At 40.9% G+C, this 22,478-nt stretch overlaps 1 protein-coding gene across 2 annotated transcripts; it reads left to right on the forward strand.

Annotated features, from left to right (window-relative positions):
• Positions 1–1,017: 1,017 nt before the first annotated feature.
• Positions 1,018–19,308, forward strand: LOC149276975 (serine--tRNA ligase, cytoplasmic-like). 2 transcript variants are annotated; one of them, XM_089503186.1, is made up of 11 exons: positions 1,018–1,153; positions 2,531–2,601; positions 3,322–3,402; positions 3,795–3,953; positions 4,599–4,742; positions 4,986–5,141; positions 10,453–10,674; positions 10,806–10,935; positions 11,225–11,463; positions 11,778–11,907; positions 19,160–19,308. In XM_089503186.1, the coding sequence occupies exons 1-11, from the start codon at positions 1,018–1,020 to the stop codon at positions 19,306–19,308; spliced, it is 1,617 nt and encodes a 538-aa protein (XP_089359312.1). The 2 variants fall into 2 exon arrangements, with proteins under 2 accessions (XP_089359312.1, XP_089359313.1); XM_089503187.1 differs by having other exon boundaries at positions 11,225–11,382.
• The last annotated feature ends 3,170 nt before the right edge of the window (positions 19,309–22,478 follow it).

Here is a 22,478-nt window from a genome sequence, read left to right on the forward strand (position 1 = left end):
TAGAACTTTATTACAAAATTAAATCTCGTTGGTATCTGGTTCCAAGCATCCTTCATAAACGGGATCCATCAAATCCAGATACATGCTGGCGATGCCTACACGCGATTGGATCTATTGCCCATGTATGGTGGGAATGCCCAGCTCTGAAGATGATGAAGAACCATGTCCAGCAACTGTTAGAATTCCTTTTCCAGTGCCAGCTCTATCTACTTACAGAAATGTTTTTATTTCACCTAAATCTTGACATATCTGATGAGAATCAAAGACCTCTGGCTATTCATGTATTTTAGCAACAAAAATATGCATCACTAGACAGTGGAAACATAAAGAGCCAATTAACTGGAACGAAATTCTCAATCGGATAGAATGCCAGTCTTCAATGGAGAAAGGATTCTCTTAAAAAAAAAGGGAAAATTGAAAATCCCTGATGATATCCTCGAGAACTCCCCATAAGATGAATGAACGTAGAATGTATTTTTTTAGAATGCACTATATGATTTATTAAAATGTGACATACTCTTAGCCACCGAATTTGCAGCTGCAACCCAGCAGAATAGCTAGCATTGGGGCAACATGTCACCCAACATGCAGGGAATCCAGTCTCAGAGGAGGAGACAGGTAGCCCTCCGACAGCGAGGAAAGGGAACCCAACGGAAGAACTGGTAGCATGGCACCTTGGTGGCCTCTGGCTTCAGCTACAGCCTCTTAACATTTTCACCTTTATCATACGATTGCCTTAAACAAAAAAAAATTTCAAATGGTTAAACGGCTGATACAGGTACCCTACACCAATGACGAGCTGTTAAGCGAAATCAATCCACAGAAGGGGTCAGCTACCGAACATTGTCACTGCGCATGCGGGCTAGCAAGGGAGGGGGATATTCTACTGCGGCCTCTGCGCATGTGTGAGAACCTTAGTCACCGGCACCGCACAGCGTAAAGCCGGTCTTGCTGCGGGAAGGACCAGTCCGACCGATCTCATCGTAACTTGCTGCGCTCTCCTTTACCACCGGCAAGATGGTCCTGGACTTAGATTTATTTCGTGAGGATAAGGGAGGGAGCCCTGAACTGGTGAGAGAAACTCAAAGGAAGAGATTCAAGGACCCGGGGTTGGTGGAGGCCTTGCTGAAGTCGGACACAGCCTGGAGGAAATGTGAGTATGTGTACAGGGAGGCCAGACACAGCCTGGGTGTGTGGAACAGGCCTAGCAAATCATATATATATATATATATGTAGCGCCAACACATTCCGCGGCGCCGTCCATTGATGGTATTGTGGACTCTTTTAACGCATCTCTATGGTTGAGTGTTTGACGTCTGTAAATAGACATATTGCGGTTTAATCTGCTGCCTCTTTGTCTTTGCTTTAGGGCTGTGCGCGCACAAACCGCTCCACAAGTCAAAGATAAGGCTGGCCCCGAGGACCCTTACTAGCTGTGGGTCTTTGTGTTACTTTGTATACACAGAGGGGGGCTAATAGACCCTGCCTGTCATCTGTCACTCCACACCCAGCGTTGTGTGTGTGCATAGAGCTGCAGGGAGCTGGTGGCATGTCTAGGGGAGAGCCGGGTCTATATTTGGGTTAATTAAATAGAGAAATGGGTTCGGTTAGCCCCTGGTTACATGGCAGCGCGCGATCCATGTGCTGTCACAGCTGATGCAATACTGCAGCAAGCCTGGAGAGGAGGTGGAGTCGGTGCGCTTCATTCACAGGGACAGCTCATCTCTTATTGGCTTATGAGCTGTCCTATATACTTTTTAAATGAACTCAACCAAATACATATTTATATATTTTGACAGCTTTTTATTTATTGTTTTGTTTCCAAAGCGTTAAAATTGCTTAATACAATAATAAAAATGCTACAGAGGAATTTGCTTATACTGTTATTGTAATGTAACAATTCAGTGCATATTACACAAGGGGGGGGGGGTCCCCACCCAGCACTTAAAAATGTAGGCTATGCAAAATATCTCCTGGGCTTTTAACTTAAATGCAAACTTAAGGATAACTTGGTTAATAACAGCCTGCTATATAGCTGTCATTTGTGTCGTCATAGCTTGTATAGCTCTCAAATTTTCTGTTTTCTGATCTAATTACTGTTGTGCTTCTCTGAAATAACCAGGGCATAAGTTAAATGCTAGTTTACCTAGTCTTTTTTTAATGTACCACCAATATATCAAACACAATGAAAATCACAAAGTATTGCTCAATTTGCAGTATATATACACTTCGTTACTGATAAATTAGGCAAATTTGACAGCCCATGTAAATTAATAGTTATTTCAATAGCTTGCTTGAAATAAATTGTGAAATCTACATTCACCTTTTTTTTTTTTTTTTTTTACCATGGGCCATAAATGGGAAATGTAGTTTTTGTTACGTTATGCTAAGCCCATCTTTTGTAGAATATTTTTTCCTGGCACATTGGATGAATACGATAGTAGTTTGGATTAGTAATGTCTCCACAAAGCATGATGATATTGTTGTTGGTTATTCTCACTACTTTTATCTTCCCTGCATGTGATTACAGGCAGGTTTCAAGCAGATAACCTGAACAAACAGAAAAATTTATGCAGCAAGACAATTGGTGAGAAAATGAAGGTAAGAGAGATTTCTTTTGTTCCTGTCCTCCATTGCGCTTGGTCTTGTTTCTCCTTTCTGACCCATCCTGGAATTACCATTACCAAATTAAGTTATTTTTATATGCAATGTGATAGGCATGTATTACATGTAACTATACCCCTTGGTACACAATTAGTAGTTGGTGGTGTTCTGAATATGTAAATGACCTCATTAATGTTCTTATTACATTAGTTTATAGAGCTCCGGCAGATTCCACATCGCAATTACGATAGGGTGGGGGGCAGCAGCTTAAAAAAGAAACGGGGGGGGGGGGGGGGAAGTAACTTTTTCAAGTTTACTATAAGGCTTGCAAATGTTACAGTGTACAGAAGAAGGGCTCTACTCTTGTATGCGTACAGTCAATTAGAAGGTTGAAATATTAATATCTATTTACAAGAATAAGCACAAAACAATGTATAAATTACAATTTGTGCGTTTTGAAGAATTGTATTTTGTTTGACGTTGTCATGTGGCACACAAGTTATATGAAGGTGTATAGTAACACATACCAGGTACATCCTTTATAGATGTGAGCCTGATTCATCACTATTTTCTTTTCTTCTTCATTTATTTATTTTTTTCTTTAGCTTCTGTTAATTCTCACAATTCTTTGTTATTAAAAACATGAATTATTGTTGAAATTATCTTGTGTACAATTTTTTTTCTTTTGCCCTGATCTCACTGCTTCTGCTGTTACAGAAAAAAGAACCCGTGGGTGACAATGATGCCCTACCGGAAAATGCCCAGGATCTGGAACAACTGACAGCAGAAACCCTGAGTGTAAGCAATTTAGGGATGTCATTATTACTCATTTTTACAGCTTAACCTTTGTCCTGTGCAAATGAACGGTGGGATTAATTTTACAGGAACTGTGTCTTGAACATGCATGTAAACCCACTGCCAAACAGCTCTGGACTTGCAATGTTCTTTATAATTTTTTTAATTTATTTTTCTCTGGGTAAATAAGGTATACTATAGTATGTACAAATTACTTTAATTTGCATTCTTTGTTGGCCTGGCTTTAAGGAACATTATATTGTCCTTTTAATAACAGTGCATTGTCCATATATTGATGGTGATGATAATAAATCATATACAGAGGAGTTGGATATATATAATGTTTTTTTGTCTATTAATTTCTTAAAAAAATTGAAGCCTCCTTTTTGTTATAGAAACTGACAGTAACACAGATCAAACGACTTCGGGTCCTGATAGATGAGGCCATAGCTGCAACAGATGCCGAGCGAATTAGATTGGAGGCTGAACGCTTTGAGAGTTTAAGGGAGATTGGAAACTTGCTGCATCCATCCGTGCCTATTAGTAATGATGAGGTATTGTATCTTAAATATGTGTGGTTTATTTTCGACAGACATCGCTTGTTTGTATGTCTATATATCCAAACATGATAAATCAAGAAGGTGAGGTGCTTGCTTAAATATGATATACAGGATTTTAAGCTCTTAGTAAAATAAAACCACTGTCAGGCCCACTGCAAAACTCCATTTCTGGTTGTGAATAACTGTATGAAGGATTTTCACAGCATACATTAAGTATGAGTTCAATGAGATGCAAGCCGTTTTTCCCACCAGCATGGCACAATATAGTTCACACAGCATAAAATGCGATGAATATGGCATCTGATTCTGGATAATAGCGTAGAATGATTTATGGATATCTCCAGTATCTCTAAGCACTGATTCCGGCTCACTTAAAAACTAGTTTACCAGGTCGGCAAACCCAATACTGCTTAAATCTGCATGCATTTATCCTTCACAGAAGTTTAAATGTCCTGCGGAGTCCAATTTCGTATAGATGAATTATGAGTTAAAAAAGGTATAGGCCTTCCGTAATGCATACAAATCTCTGGTCTGGTGAACAGACTCTGCTGATAAGATGTTTAAAAAAAATCCATATACCGTCTATATATATATGTTTGTTTATGCAATATAAATGTGATCGGTCTTTCACAATAACAGGACAAAGATAACAAGGTGGAGCGCACATGGGGATTATGTGATGTCCGAAAGAAATACTCCCATGTGGATCTCGTCGTTATGGTTGATGGCTTCGAGGGAGAGAAGGGAGCTGTAGTTGCTGGAAGCAGAGGATATTTCCTAAAGGTAAGTATGTAGATCTTTTGATTTTTGTTCTGTTCCCAAAGGAAATTACAGTGATTTTGAAGGACTAATGTATAGAAATTTAATATTTCATTATTAAATGTGTTTTGGTAAATGGCAAATGAATGTTGCTATCCTTTAGAACCGCCAGGTTTGACTGATCTTCAAGTTTGTCCAGATTTACTTCTTAGGAAACATGCAAACATTTTTTACTGTATATGAACTAAATAAGTTTCTTTCTTTCAGGGCCCCCTAGTGTTTTTGGAGCAGGCCATTATCCAGTGTGCTCTGCAGACTCTGGCAGCAAAGGGCTACACACCAATGTATACGCCATTCTTTATGAGGAAAGAAGTGATGCAGGAGGTGGCCCAGCTCAGCCAGTTTGATGATGAGCTATATAAGGTTTGTCTACAAAGCCCCACTTCTCACCAGCACTTACTTTGTTACACTATATATATATATATATTATATATATATATGAGAGAGAGAATGGAAAGGGACTTTTTTGATTGTGTGTATTTAATTTAATCGTGGGCCACATTCACTGGTAACGTGTTAGTGAGGGGATTTCTGTTTGGTTAGTCTCCATGTGATGTTACAGCCTAGTGCTATGGAGATTCTGCAGAGGTCTGCACACAACTCCATAGTAGAGCAACCACATTCATTTTTCTTTCTTTCAGGACATATGTGTGTATATATATATATATATATATATATATATATTTCACATGTTGCTCACCTCCATATGTAAAGTGCGGTCCTGCATTATGTGGAATAAGTTAAAATTGATTTTTGCTGTTCTGTGAGTTTACACATTCTACATATTGCAGGCAGTGTTTTACATGTGCTGATCATCAACATTTGAAATGGACACATGTCCATGGTAGAGGTTAGTGGTGTTGTCCTACTCCATGGTCCACATGGCAAGTGGACTTGGTTCAAGGGAGATATCTCATCTCAACCTGGCCCACTTAGAGCTGGAGTGTACTAGAGAGGCTAGTTGCCAATAAGTTCCCTAGTAAAGCAGGCAAGGGTCTGCTGCCACCCTCGGCCTAGTCTGAAATAGCTTTTATTGACAATATTTTCGTATTAAACTGCCTGCCACCGCTTTGAGCCTCTGCATGTGTTTTGTGTGCCACATGCTTAATCTTTTATGTAGCTTTTGAAAGACACACACTGACCGAGCCATTTACCTTGTTTGACACTTACACCAACTCACTGACTTAAATGGTGTCAGACATCAGATACTGTAGTATACTCATTATTAGGGCTGCAACTAACGATTATTTTCATAATCGATTAGTTGGCCGATTATTTTTTCGATTAATCGGATAAAAAAAATGAATGTACATTTTTAATTTAAAATAATTTAATAAACAAATGCTGTTAAATACAAACAGCAGAATAAAAAAAAAACTGATAAAATGCATTTCTTGTCTTTATTTCCCAACTAGCCCCCCAATTTATGCACATTTGAGCCCAGGCTTGCCACGCTGCCTCCCACATATGCCACGCTGCCTCCCACATATGTCACTCCACTCTACCCCCACATATGCCACTGTGCCTGATACGCCTTATACCCTATACCTTATACCTCTAACTGCACCTTAAGTTAACTTTATTAAATTAACCCTAAACACCCCATTAACCATAACTGCCCCTAAATTAACACCCACCACCCCTAACTTTCAGCACCCCAAATATTAATTTTATACTTAGTTAGATGAGTGTCACAGCCATGTAGTGATGTCCGGATCATGAACGAATCGTTCATTTGATCCGATTCTTTTTAGTGATCCGGATGAATCGGTTCAGTAGACTGAACGATTCATTTGTAGCAGTTCAGTCTGTGAATCATGCAGCTGTAACCTGATCTTAGAGCTGTGAGTCATCTGCAGAGCACTCAGACACAGACTCTGGGGTCAGGTTACAGCTCATTAATTCACAGAGGAACGATGACTCAGAGTCAAGAGTCGTTCAAAGAGTCGAATGATCCGAAGATTCAAATGATTCGAATCTTACAGAGATTCGAATCATTCAGAGAATATTACTGATACCATACTTTTATAAATAAATACATTAATAATGTTCACACTGCCCCCAGGATTTAGATTCCCCTAAGTTTGCCCCCCTTTACCTATAAGTGCACCTACAGTTAACTTTATTAAATTAATTAAATTAACCCTCAGTCATCAGCATAAAATTAACCCTTATACCCCATCAACCATAACTGCCCCTGAAATTAACCGTAAAGATCCCATTAACCATAACGGCCCCTGAAATTAACCGTAAAGATCCCATTAACCATAACGGCCCCTGAAATTAACCCTAAATATTCCATTAACCATAACTGGCCCTAAATTAATTGCATGTACTCCAGATAAATTGTTAAATGTGTTAATTTAGGGGCAGTTATGCTTAATGGGGTGTTTAGGGTTAATTTAGGGGCAGTTATGCTTAATGGGGTCTTTAGTGTTAATTTAGGGGCAGTTATGCTTAATGAGGTGTTTAGGGTTAATTTGGGGGCAGTTATGCTTAATGGGGTGTTTAGGGTTAATTTGGGGGCAGTTATGCTTAATGGGGTCTTTAGTGTTTGGGGCAGTTATGCTTAATAGGGTCTTTAGTGTTAATTTGGGGGCAGTTATGCTTAATGGGGTGTTTAGGGTTAATTTGGGGCAGTTATGCTTAATGGGGTGTTAAGGGTTAATTTTAGGGGCAGTAATGGTTGATGGGGTGTTAAGGGTTAATTTTAGGGCCAGACATGGTTGATGGGGTGTTTCGGGTTAATTTAATGGTGAGGGTTAATTTAATTAATTTAATAAAGTTAGCTTAAGGTGCAGTTGCAGGTAAAGGGGAATGTAAATCCTGGGGGCAGTGATTATTAATGTATTTATTTATAACAGTATGGTGATATTCTCTGACTGATTCGAATCCCAATGAAGGCAGAGTCGTTCACTGTAAGATCCGGATCCCTGTAAGATCCGGATCCCTGTAAGATCCGGATCTTTGAACGACTCTCTGCCTTCATTGACATCACTGGAGGCAGGGGGGAGGATTCATAATGAAAGGGGCGGGGCCAATCGTTAGTGTGCCTGCACGGAGTTACTGGAAAACAGTAACCCCTGTGAGTCACACTGAGTGATCCGAAGATTCCGATCATGAATCGGATCATTTCAGTGAACGAATCGAAATGATCCGATTCACTTTAATGATCCGAACTTCCCATCACTACAGCCATGTGGTTCTGGCCTTCTGGGAGAAGGAAGAGGCGGGGCCAGTTGTCACAGTGATTACAGGGAGGGACTGGTAAGTAGGAGCTGCTGCTGTGAGTCAGACTAAACGGATTATATAATGAGGGGTATTTTTCAGAGTTTGCTCTGGAAAAAACCCTCATTTTATAATCGCTAAAAATCGATTCAACTAATGGATAATGAAATTTGTTGGCAACGATTTTCATTATCGATTTTTTTTTTATTTTTTTTTTTTTATTTTTTTCGATTAGTTGTTGCAGCCCTACTCATTATTGTTGTTTTATTAATAGCAGAGATGGACAGTGTACGCCATGGTGAGCTTAGCACAATGTTAGAACACAACAGATTTTGCACAGATTTCTTTCCTTGTATAGGAATTACTTTTTTGTCGTCTCGTTAAACCTTTTATGTGAACGTAATTCATTGTAGTCTACTGCTTTTATAGGTACATAATTGCTTTCTCTTGTAAAAATGTTGATATTAAAATAAGCAACTGCACCTTGTTTCATGGGCCAGGTAAAACAATTTTAATTCTATATAATGACTGTTGTGTGCAGATCTCTGCAGAATCTTGTGGGAAGAGGGATGCTCCAGAATTTGTCCCTTATAGATCTAGTTACACGTGCAATCTAGGGCTGCAACTAACAATTATTTTCATAATCGATTAGTTGGCCGATTATTTTTTCGATTAATTGATTAATCGGATAAAAAAAATGAATGTAAATTTTTCATTTATTTAAAATAATGTAATAAACAAATTATATTAAATACAAACAGCATAATAAAAAAACTTTGATAAAATGCATTTCTTGCCTTTATTTCGCAACCAGCCCCCCCCAATTTATGCACGTTTGAGCCCAGGCTTGCCACGCTGCCTCCCAGACATGCCACGCTGCCTCCCACATATACCACTCCACTCTGCCCCCCACATATACCATTCCACTCTGCCTCCCACATATGCCACTCCACGCTGCCCCCCACATATACCACTCCACTCTGCCCCCCACATATACCATTCCACTCTGCCCCCCACATATGCCACTCCACGCTGCCCCCCACATATGCCACTCCACGCTGCCTCCCACATATGCCACTCCACGCTGCCTCCCACATATGCCACTCCACCTCCCACATATGCCACTCCACGCTGCCCCCCACATATACCACTCCACGCTGCCTCCCACATATGTCACTCCACTCTACCCCCACATATGCCACTGTGCCTGATACACCTTATACCCCGATACACCACTCCATCCTCCCCAGACATGCCACACTGCCCTCCCCACATATGCCACTCCACTCTACCCCCAGATAAGCCACTCCACTCTACCCCCAGATAAGCCACTGTGGCCCCAGATCTGCCTTATACACCCTGATACACCACTCTGTCCTCCCCAGACATGCCACACTGCCCTCCCCACATATGCCTTATATACCCTATATGCCTTATACCCCCAGATATGTCACTCTGTCCTCCCCAGATATGCCTTATACCCCCCAGATATCTCATAGTCCCCTCATAGAGTCACAGACCATACTTTTATAAATAAGTACTGGGTTAATCTTCACTGCCCCCAGGATTTAGATTCCCCTTAGTTTGCCCCCCTTTACCTCTAACTGCACCTTAAGTAAACTTTAATAAATTAATAAAATTAACCCTCAGTCCTCATCATTAAATTAACCCTAAACACCCCATTAACCATAACTGCCCCTAAATTAACCCTAAAGACCCCATGAACCGCAACAGCCCCTAAATTAACCCTAAACATACCATTAACCAAAACTGCCTCAAATTAACCCCAAACACCCCATTAACCACAGCTGCTCCTAAATTAACCCTAAACACACCATTAACCATAGCTGTCCCTAAATTAACCCTAAACACCCCATTAACCATAACTGCCCCTAAATTAACCCTAAACACCCCATTAACCATAACTGCCCCTAAATTAACCCCCACCTCCCCTAACTTTCAGCAGCCCAAATATTAATTTTATACTTACAGTTAGATGAGTGTCACAGCCATGTGGTTCTGGCCTTCTGGGAGAAGGAAGGGGGCGGGGCCAGTTGTCACAGTGATTACAGGGAGGGACTGGTAAGTAGGAGCTGCTGCTGTGAGTCACTAAAACGGATTATATAATGAGGGGTATTTTTCAGAGCGTTTGCTCTGAAAAAACCCTCATTTAATAATCGATAAAAATCGATTCAACTAATCGATAATGAAATTCGTTGGCAACGATTTTCATTATCGATTATTATCGATTTTATCGATTAGTTGTTGCAGCCCTAGTGCAATCATTGTTCAGATAGGATGCCACTAAAACCTACTAGTCCGTTATCCCTACCGTGTTCTCCATACAGAAGATGTGAGTCTCAGATGTTCAATTTGCAATGTCGGTCTACTAAACAAATCCATCCTCTTCACTACTTTAATCTCTATATTGAATGTTCACATTCAGGTGATTGGAAAGGGCAGTGAGAAGTCAGACGACAGTTCAGTTGATGAAAAATACCTCATTGCCACCTCTGAACAGCCGATTGCTGCTCTCCATAGAGATGAATGGCTTAAACCAGAGGACTTGCCCATTCGCTATGCAGGGCTTTCAACCTGCTTTCGACAGGAGGTTGGATCCCATGGGAGAGATACCCGTGGTATCTTCAGGGTGCATCAGTTTGAGAAGGTAAGTACATTTATTTTTTTTATCCCACAGTCCTACTTTTAATTTCTCTTTCTGTTTTCCAGAAAAAGTTATTGGTTGTCTCCCAATAGTAGTAATATGGTAATATCGCTTATTTATCTTAACCCTTTCAGATTGAGCAATTTGTTTATGCCTCGCCTCATGACAACAAGTCCTGGGAAATGTTTGAGGAAATGATTAGCACAGCTGAAGAATTCTACCAAGGACTGGGTATCCCTTATCAAATTGTTAACATTGTCTCAGGTAACTTAATATATGTGGGATGTACAATCTTATGGATTTTGTTGATATATTAATGTGAAACCTGATCACAGTGGAGAACACAGTTCAGTAGACCGTGTCGTGAAAAATTGCTGAACTGAAGAAATTGAGTTTCTTTTACACGTCTGTGTTGAGGTCGTTGTTTTCTTCTTTTTTATTATTCAACTAGGAGTATGCTGTAATACAACATGTATTCATGCATAAAAAATGTATTGTAAGTGTAAAAAAAAAAACTGAACACTAAGCTTTTTCTCCCCTTTTCCCCCTGAAGGTTCTCTGAATCATGCAGCCAGTAAAAAGCTAGATTTAGAAGCCTGGTTCCCCGGCTCTGGTGCTTTCAGAGAGCTGGTTTCTTGTTCAAATTGCACGGACTACCAGGCCCGTAGGCTGCGTATCCGCTATGGGCAGACAAAGAAGATGATGGACAAGGTAAATAATTCTGCTCTTCAGGAACAATACTGCCTGATCTTAAACAAATATTTTAGGCTAACATTGTCCAAAACACACAAGGTAAACTAGAATTTGCAAGGGAATCGGTCAAAGAAACCATCACGTAACAAAATATTTTACTTTTCTTGTTTGTTGTACAAAGTGGCTCCTTTGCCCTGTAGACTGATCTCTGTGACATTTGCTCACATCTGTACTGCAACCAGGCTAGTATGTAGCAAGCAAATGTTGTGATGAAATTAAAACATAAGAGCACTTAAATGGTGTATGATTTTCAGAAATGACCTCCAGAGTGTTACTTTTGTCTGCTAAAACTACAACCCTGACTAGGTAGATGCTAATGCAGTCAACTTTCTCCCACTTCTCCCATGCCATAGGTTGAATTTGTGCACATGTTAAATGCAACCATGTGTGCCACAACCCGCACAATCTGCGCCATTCTAGAGAACTACCAGACTGATGAGGGAATCATCGTCCCGGAAAAGCTCAGGGACTTCATGCCGCCAGGTAAATATATCACCCTAACAGTAAAACCCCGAATAAAAGAAAACAAGCAAGGGAAAAAACTCTTTTAGGTCTCTCGTATTGTCATATGAAACACACAAGCTATTTTATTTTTTTTTGCTTGTGCTGACCCACCCTAGAGTAAACATTGAGTGCTGACATGTCATTTCATTAAACAAGCTTAGAAAGTGATCTACGATCATTTTCTTCTCTTAAACAGTGTTGCTGTAATCAGAGGCGTATCTACTGAAAATAGCGCCTATGGCAAGCACTGAAATTGCGCCCCTGTCCAAATATCTAAAACCCATTTACTAGCCCCTGCTGCCCATATATATATATAATATATATATTAGTCCCTGCTGCCGATAGCAGGTATAGATCAACACACAAACCCAGATCAATTGAAATTCACTTGTGATCTCAGCACTGAAGGAATATATACCCCCCCCCAGCCACTATATACCCTCTCCCCCCCCCCGTAGTTCTCTCACCTTGAAGTCCAGCGACGGGAGCACGATGCTGCTGTCATCCTGCACCGCTCACCGGTGCCCGCTGCTTCACTGCTGAGCGCCGTAATATGACGTCATATTTCGGCGCCCAGCAGTGAAGCAGCGGGCACCAGCGAGCGGCTTTTAAACGCTGTCTTCTTTTTCTGGGACCGGGACGGAGGTGGTAGAGGCCTCGTGGAGGAGAATGAGGGGCGCCGAGCGGTTGCTAGGCGCCCCTCTCTCTCCTCCGCATAAAAAAAAAAAAAAAAGACAGCGTTTGAAAGCCGCTCACTGGCGCCCCCTTCAAATGGCGCCTATGGCACGAGCCATAGGTGCCATACCCTAGATACGCCTCTGGCTGTAATGCCTCAATGTCTAGGCATTCAGCAACACCGAGATCAGCATCAGGGGACATGTCTGGCCCTTCCCCAGGGTGTCGCCTCCTAAACTTCAATGGTGTCGCTGAAATGCCTTGATGACAAGGCATTCATCAACACCGAACACTTATCCCAGGACGTGCTGTGGAGAGCGTTCACAACTGCCACTGCGAGTGATTTTGCCACTTGCAAGATGTGCGTCCTTCAAAAACCCGTCCAGACCCTCTAGAGAACTCTGGCTCCACTTGCAGGTTGAACACAGGTACTGCATTCAACCATGCAAGTTAGTGGATGGAGCACCGCTTTCTAATCACAATGCGATTAGTCAAATATTGAAAAAATAATAATAAAAAAGTGGTAACATTTAAAAATAATTATGCCTCAGAGGAACCATCCAGTTCCAGCAAAATGTAAAAAAAAAAAAAAAAAAAGTCCAAAAAAAAAAAAAATAAAAAAGTTTATTATAAGCAAGTGCTAAAATTAGCACTGTATCTTCCCAAACATCTTGACATGGAAAGTTAAAGTAAAAGCATTCAAATACCGAAGGGGTGTCTAATCGAAATAAAAAATTGTTTGATGGGGTACATTTGGAGTGGCCTGGTTCAAGGATAGGGCAAAAGCGCACTTCTCAAATGTGGCCTTTTAGCCCACAAACACCAGACAAACCCATGCATGAGTGTTACCGCTGTACGTGTTGCTGAACACGTATTGGGGTGTTGTTTGATAGTGACGTATACCTGGAGCTAAAAATGTATACATATTTGTGTGAAAAACTTTGGCAAAGGCTGGTGGTAGAATCTCATGCATGGAAAGGGTTAAAATACTAGCATGTGAAATACCTTGGGGTGTCTAGTTTTTAAAAATATATGGTTTTATGGGGTAAATTGAATTAGCCGGCTTCAAAGATGGCCCTATTAGGACATGGGGGCAGTAGGACAAGATGTAAAGGCCCCAAGTTTAAAAAAAAAAAAAGAAAAAAAAAAAAAGCGCACTTCCTGACAAATCCATGCATGGGGGGTATGACTGTACTCTGGAGATGTTGCTGAACACATATTGGGGTCTTGTTTGAAAGTGACGTATACCAGGAGCTGTAAATACATACCTGAAGCGTAATTTTTGTGATAAAAAAACACAATAAATTAGTACCACAAAGTTTGACAATGGGTGGTATTAGAATTAGTGCATAGAAAGGGTTAAAATACCAGCATTTGAAATACCTTGAGCTGTTTAGTTTTCAAAAATAGGGTAAATTGCATTGGCCATCTTCAAAGATACCCGAAATAGCACATGGGGCAGAATGACCAGATTTGGGGGGGGGGGGGGAATGGTTTTGAAATAGCCAAATGCCTTTTTGAACTCAGGACAAATATCCATTTAGCATGTTTTTTCATTAGTTTTTTTGGATGAGTAAAAGTTTTTTCAAATAAAAGTGAGAAAGTGTGGGGGGGTTTCTTTTTCTTTTATAGGAGATTAGATAATATGATTAAGAGCCCTTCATGTTCTGAAATAAACAATATATAACTTGTGTGGGTACATGAAACGAGTGAGCAGAAAATTACATCTAAACACGAGCACCGCAAAAAAAAAACAAAACAGCCTCGGTCCCAAAGGGTACAAAAAGTAAAAAAACAGCCTGGTCCTTAAGGGGTTAAAGTGCTATAAACCTAGCCTCAGAAAATTCAATAAGATAAACATTTTTTTTCCTGTTTGTACCGCAACAGCCTTTTAGCCTAGTGTAATCCGTTCCCCAAAAAATAATGAATGATGTCAGTCTCTATACATGGGGCCATAGTTAAAGAGGAGAGGAGGCTGGTAAACCAAAGTTGCAAGAATGTTGGCAGACTTGTGGAAATGTTTTGCTTTTTTAGCATAGTTATTGAATTAAACCCCTTAAATGTGCCTAATGGACTATCATCTAAATGGGTGTGTGCTATCTACATGTACATGGCGACTTCTAAGAAAATTAGACACTTTTTTTTTTCTCTATATCTCAAAGATATAAAAACCATAATAAAAAAAAATATAATAATAAGCAGACTCCAGTGATGCCACCATCATATTCCATCTAGTTTCCAGAGAGATCCACAAGTTCTTTAAAGAAATCTTATGCTTTAAACTTTAAAGAAGTGCAAAAAAGGGGGGGGGGTAAAATAGATGCCATTCCCTTTAAAGAAATAACCCAAAACAACAATCCAAAGTTCAAAAATAAGAAAAACAGTATGTAAGGGAGCATATGTTTCTGAGATAATATTCTAGTTGGGATATTGTTGGAAGATTCAAATCCTGATTTACCAGTGGTACCTAATTTGAGGAAGAAAAGTAAAATTGCAAAAAGATGGGTAAATTAGAGCCCTATCTGTCCTTATAAAAAAATATGTGTGTGTGTGTATATATATATACACAATCTCATTTGTGCGCGTACCCTAAACATGGAACAAGGGAATTATGATTGAACAAAGATAAATGGCAAAAAAGCCCTAGTTCACTAAACTTGGTAAAGCCCCCGGTCATAGAGCGGTTAAGGTAATGTGTATATATTGGTTAATTTGTTTTTTAACCCCTTGATGACAATTGCCGGTCCGGGCACGTCACGGAAAAACATGTCGTTAACGACAAATGACGTGCCAGGCCGTCATTTGTAAAAACGGGTAAAAAAAAATCGATCCGTGATCGATTCATTTTTTTTTTTTTTACCCAAACGGCGTTGCTGTAATGCCTCGACCTCGAGGCATTCAGCAACGCCATGATCGGAATCAGGGGCCACGTCTGGCCCCTCCCCGGGGCGTCAACATCCCCGCCCGTTTTAAAAGCGTTTAGGAGGCGATCAACGATCACCTCCTAAACTTAAATGGTGTCGCTGGAATGCCTCGATCAGGAGGCATCCAGCGACACCAAACACTTACCTCTTGATGGACTGTGACCGCTCCGGAGAGCGGTCACAGCCGCAGCTGCCGGTGATCTTCGCCATCAGCAAGATGGCGGTGGCCCGGGAAAAAAAATAATAAAGACGAAAAAGTTCGCTAGACGGTCTCCTGACCCTCTAGAGAACTCTGGCTCCACTTGCAGGTTGAATACAGGTACTGCATTCAACCATGCAAGTCAATGGAGCCCAGCTTTCTAATCACAGTGTGATTAGAAAAAAATAAATTAAAAATAAAATAAAATTAATAATCATTAGAAAAAAAATAGTAAAAAAACAGTAAAATGTAAATTTCCCTCTGATGTCACTATCAGGGGAACCTTCAAGTTGAAAAAAAATGTTAAAAATGTTTTAAAAAAGGCAAAACAAAATTAAAATATATATATAAAAAATATATTTTTGTGAGCAAGTCCTAAAATTAGCACATTAGCTTAAAACAATTCTCGCATGGAAAGAGTTAAAATACTGGCATATTAAATGCCCATGGGGTGTCTACTTTTAAAAAATGTATGATTTGATGGGGTAAATTGAATTGGCCGGATTCAACAATGTCCCAATTAACACGGGGGGGAAGGATGGCCACACATCTAATTTCCAATTAGAAAAATGCACACGTACCAAATGTGGCCTTTTAGTTCCCCCCCAAAAATGACAAACCCATGCATGTGGGGTATCACTGTACTCAGGAGATGTTGCTGAACACATATTGGGGTGTCGTGTGACAGCGGCATATACCAGGAGCTGTAAATTCATACATAAAGTAGGTGTGGGAAAAATACACACACAAAAATACTACTGCAAACTTTGAAAAAATGCTGGTGGTAACATGTGTGCATGCAAAGAGTTAAAATACTAGCATTTGAAATACCCTGGGGTGTCTAGTTTTCAAAAATATATGGTTTTGTTGGGCACACTGAAATGGCCCGGCTCAAAGATGTACCAAATAGGGCATGGGCAGTGGATCCCCAAATGCCAAAGTTCAACATTGAAAAATGTGAATGCCCCAAATGTGGCCCTTTTGCCCCCAAACAGCCAGGCAAAATAATTCATGTGGGGTATCACTGCGCTCATGAGATGTTGCTGAACACATATTGGGGTGTTTTGTGATAGTGACATATACGAAAACATTTTAATTCATACCTGAAGTAAAATGTGTGTGACAAAACAAATGCAAAAAAATGACTACCACAAAGTTTGACAAAGACTGGTGGTAGATATGGTGCATGGAAAGAGTTAAAATACTAGCATTTGAAATACCCTGGGGTGTCTAGTTTTCAAAAATATATGGTTTTGTTGGGCACACTGATGTACCAAATAGGGCATGGGCAGTGGATCCCCAAATGCCAAAGTTCAACATTGAAAATGCGCATGCCCCAAATGTGGCCCTTTTGCCCCCAAACAGCCAGGCACAATCATTCATGTGAGGTATCGCTGTACTCAGGAGATGTTGCTAAACACATATTGGGCTGGGCTGTCTAGTTTTCAAAAATATATGACTTGATGGGGTAAATTGCATTGGCCGGCTTCAAAGATACCCGAAATGGCACATGGGGGGAAGAATTACCAGATTTGGAAAAAAAAGGCTTTGAAATAGCAAAACGCTACCTGTACTTTTTGCCCCATAATGTGTAGAAAAAAGCAAAAAAAACATAAAAACATTGGGTATTTCTAAACTCAGGACAAATAGTAGAATCTATTTAGCAGGTTTTTTCATTACCTTTTTATAGATGAGTAAAAGATTTTTCAACAAAAAGTTAAACAGTCATTTTTTTCTAAATTTTTCACCATATTTTATACTTTTTTTAATAGTAAATAATATGATACAATCAAAACAATGTCATCTAAAGAAAGCCCTTCTTGTCCTGAAAACAACAATATCTAATGTGTGTGGGTTCAGTAAACGGGAAAGAAGAAAATTACAACTAAACACGAGCAGATCAGAAATGTTAAAACGGCCATTGTCACGAAGGGTACAAAAAGTAAAATCAGCCTTTGTCACGAAGGGGTTAAACGAATGTCTTTGTAACTTTTGAAGCAATTTTTTTTCAGGATAGGTGTAATCATTTGAACCAAACTTCCCTTTGTAACCTGGCTTATTTGGCAGCCTTTCCATGCTTCATTGGTTTGCCAGGCCTTCTACAAAGGTGTCTTGGTTCAGTGATCCTTGTTTCTATAGGACCAATGGAGTGTGATTTATTTTATTGGTGTATCGTGTAGTATAAAAAAAACTTTTTAAAAGCCGTTCTACTCACTTGTATTTTAACAGGTAAGCTTTATTATTTTACATTAAAATCAAAAAGCCCTTACGTCTTTTGTGCAGAAACATATCAGCGCTTGCTTTTGTGTCACATGACAAACTCCTGCCAAACTGGTATAAGATTAAAAAACAAATGTTCGAATATATTGTGATGTTCTTTGTTAAAGCAATTGTAGTTTTTACATAGTATGTATTATGACAGCTACGTATTAGTCACGTGTATGTGTTCTAGCTGTTATATGTGCTTTTGTCTACCAAACACACACTCTTGCCTCATTATCATATTGCATGTGGTAAACAATTGAGTGTCTCCATCTTAAGCACCTGCGCAGACGCTCTAATAACTTAATTAGCATTGCCATAAGGAACCAGCTAAGTATGGTGTTTTAACAGGGAAAATAGTCTACAGGTAAAGTTTACTTGGGGAAAAAGTTTTTGTCAGTACTAAACTACACTTCTGTGCTCCCACCTTCTATCCCCCTGGTGATTGGGGTGTTGAGTTGCGGATTCTCTTGAGTCCTGGACCCCGGAAAATGTAATCAGGACTGCGGGATTGTGGTCCGGAATCCGTCTGGTAACGAAGTAGAGCTTGGTGGGACAGCAGGGTAAAGTGGCAAAATCAGTCGGGATACATGACTTGGCATGATGTTTCCACTGGTAAAGCTATCCAAACTATACCTTGGTGACCTGTAGGTCAGCACATAAAAAACACTTATTGGAACATAATTAAAGTTAAAAGAAGAGTTTTGGGATTCAGCAGTACTGGGAATTCAGCATCAGTGTATCCATTATTAGACTTGTCATATATTTGCTGGTGTACTTATAATATGTAGCACTAAATTAAGATTGACATGTATTTTTTTTTCCTTCCTTCCACGGATCAATATTTGTGCCATTGTTATTAATCTACTTGCCATAACATATTTGTCTAGCCGTAGCAACTTATTTTAATAAGAACAACTATTCAAATGTGTATTTGTGGGGGATGGGTCTCTAAAGCCATTTCTAGGGCTAAGGTCCGGCATAAACTCTGAAGGCCTTTTTTAGTGAGTGGGAAAGTTAGCATGAATAAAATGCATACCCAAAGCTGAATAAGTAAACCTTTTTTTCTAAATGTATTACTTTATTTTTTTTCCTCATGTACTATAGTGCTATGGAATTTGATGGCGCTATAGCAGATCACGTGTAATGTAAATTGCTTCTTGTTCTGTAGGCTTAAAGGAAATCATCAAGTTTGTGAAGCCGGCTCCGATTGATCAGGAGCTTACCAAGAAACAGAAGAAGCAGCTAGACGGAGGCAAGAAAAGTGCAAACAGTGGCCTAGAGTCTCAGCTGCAGAACATGGAAGTGAACTGTGCTTAAGTTCATCTTTTCCTTATGTCATTCCTGTCCTGCAAGCTAGTTCTCCCAAACAACATCCTACTGAACAAATTGTTAAATTATTGGGCCGTTCCTGCAGTCTCCTCCCGCATACCTTTCCTCCCGTTTATTCAAACTGTTGCTGCTAATACAAAGACATAGGGGAATGTCCCTAGGGCAGTCAGGTCAACAAAGGTTTCACGAAGAGAAGCTCGGAAGGAATTGTAATAAAACATAAAAAGTGATTGATAAAATTGTCAACAGCTGATTTCCCAACATCTTGATGTTAATGGGTGCGAACAATATCCTGCAATACATGACATTCCAAGTTAAAGTCACGCTAAGCTTAATATGGAGGTTATAAAGTGAAAAAAGAAAGCAGAAACCTCCCATAAGGGATTGTGGTTTTTCACATGAACTTTAAGGGTTAAAAAAAGATTGCTGTTGGCATCATCTGATAATAAATACTGATAAAACCAAAGCAGAATCCACATAAAAAGTGCTTTTTACTGCTGAACACCATGAAGCATTATTTGTATTTATATAGCTTAAATTATTTCTTCCTTACATAGTGTGTGTGGGGGGTTATGACACATTAAAATTGACAGACAATGACTTTTAAAATGCTGTAAGTTATAAAAAGCTTGTCTAGACAACAATGAAAAAACTTTTTAACTTTAAAAACTATGTGAAAAGATATTATACACAAGATAAATTCTCAATCAGTATATTTTTATGACTCTGGTATCTAACACGTTTTCTTTATATATATATATATATATATATATATATATATATATATAAGAAAAAAAACTAAACAGTTATTTTCGACTGACAGCAGTACCCCTTAAAAAAAGAAAACAATTGTCTAATTATTAGAACAAAACATCTGATGAGTTTTAAAAGTGGTATATTTCTCCAAACAGGAGTTATATCTATAAAAATGAAGACTTGCACCAGAAGTAGCTTTTCACTGTTAAGCTGCTTATTAAGGGGGGGGGGTCTTTTGAATTTAATAGAAAGTATGGTTTCTTTCCCTGCCATCCCAGGTGACACTAGGATAGACTCCTCCTCCGTACCTGATAGGGCAGGACTCAAAAACTTTAAAAGGGCCCTCCCCTCCTACTAACACCAGTGTTTTTTTCCTGCCCTAGCAGGTAGGGGACTCGTCTACCTTTTATTATTTTCTAGGCTCTAGGTTGAGCCGTTTCCCCGGGCTAAGCCCCCATTCCTGGGGGATACCTTGCACCTCAGCCTGATGGCTGGTGCTGCGTCGCCCACGCTTGTCCCGGTCGCGGCGGTGTTCGCGGCTTCGGCAGCACCGTCTTCCCTGCGGTGATCGCGGCAGCACCGTCGTCCCGGCGGTGATCGGGCCGCGGTGGCGCCGGCGTCCCGGCGGTGTTCGGCTGCACCGGCGTCCCGGCGGTGATCGTGGCCGCCGTCCTGGCAGTTAGCGCGGCAACCCCTCCGGCCGTGTTTACAGTGATCCGGCGGGTTGCCGGCACCTCCTATAGCCGGGGACGCCTGCCGGTCTGGCTGTTCGGCCTACAGATGCCGCTGTTGCGGCTTACTGGCTTCGGCCAATATGGCGTCTGATGTCTTCCGGTTTTGGGCTTCTGCACTTTCGGTTGTGCGTTCCAAGCCTCATTTTTTTCTTTCGCTCAGGTGCTGTTGCATCTTTCATCATGTCGGCCCCTGATAATTCTGAGCCGCCCTCTGTTGAGGACAAGCCTAAGAAAGCTGTTATGAAGTCTAAACATGCCCAATGCTCTGGGTGTCACAAGGCTTTGCAGGATTCAAGGAAGAAACTCTGCTCCGCTTGCCTGAGGTCTGTAGCGGATTCTGAGCCCTCTGGGGGTAGGGAATTTTTGGTCTGGCTTAAAGAGGAGATGCAGTCTACCTTCTCTGCCTTCCGTCAGTCGGTTCCTGTTCCTGTTCCTGCCTATCATCACCTTCCCGCGGTACAAGACCCTGCTCTTCTGGGGCGTCAGCCCTTGTTCTCAGACTCTGAGTTTGATTATCCTGAGGTAGAGGAAGGAGAGATCCGGGAGGAAAGTTCTTTTTTATTCCCGGTGGAGGAAATTGGGACTTTAATTTCTGCTGTGAGATCAGCTATGCATTTGGAGGAGGCCTCCACCCAGAAAAATGACTCTCTTTGGTGCCAGCTTCTCCAAACAGTCTGCCTCGTTTCCTGTTCATCCTGCGCTTTCTGACATTATCAAGCAGGAATGGAACCACCCGGAAAGGAGGGTTAACCTGTCCAGACGGGTTAAACGCATGTTTCCCTTTGATGAGAACTTTGCTGATTTTTGTGCTACCCCGCTGGTGGATACTGCTGTTATGAAGGTCTCCAGGAAGACTACTCTGCCGCTTGAGGATGGCTCTCATTTTTCTGACCATATGGAAAAGAAAGCCGAAGCTGCAGTTAAGAAATCTTTCGAGGCTTCAGCTGCGACCTTTAAACCTGGAATTGCTTCTGCCTCAGTTTCCAGAGCTGTCAAAATTTGGCTCTCCCAGATCGAGGAGGATATTGCTGGCAAAACCTCCAGGGAGACTATCCTCAAGAATGTTGCTGCCGTGAGATTGGCTGTGGATTTTCTCTGTGATGCCTCCATTGAAAACATCAGAATGACGGCCAGAGCTTCGGCGCTTTCGGTGGCAGCCAGAAGGGCCTTGTGGCTTAAGGCCTGGGCAGCGGATAATGCCTCTAAGAACAAGCTTCTTAATATCCCTTTTAAGGGCAAGACTTTATTTGGGGAAGAGCTGGAGTCCCTTTTGGAGAAGACCACAGGGGACAAGCATTGGATGCCTCAACGAAAGCCTCCTTCAAAAAGACGCCAGTCCTTTCGGCCTTTTTTCCCGGGACAATCTAGAGGCCATAGTTCTAGGTTCATCCCCTCGTCTAGAGAACAAAACTTTCGAGGCAGATTCCCTCGCGGAAGGGGGAGATTTGACAGGATCGCCTTCCCCAAAGCGTTTCAAGACCCCAAGAACGCTGCATGACGCCTCCTCCATTCCGGTGGGAGGAAGGCTCCGTTTTTTCACCGACAATTGGTTCTCACTCACCCGAGATCCCTGGGTGAGAGCCATTGTATCGCACGGATATCAACTTCAATTCCGGACCAGACCTTCAGACCGTTTTTTGATCTCCCACCTTCCTCCAGACCAGGCAA

Source organism: Sceloporus occidentalis, unplaced genomic scaffold (assembly GCF_023333645.1).
Source record: "Sceloporus occidentalis isolate IW3139 unplaced genomic scaffold, rSceOcc1.0.p SCAF_222, whole genome shotgun sequence".
Taxonomy (NCBI): Eukaryota; Metazoa; Chordata; class Lepidosauria; order Squamata; family Phrynosomatidae; genus Sceloporus; species Sceloporus occidentalis.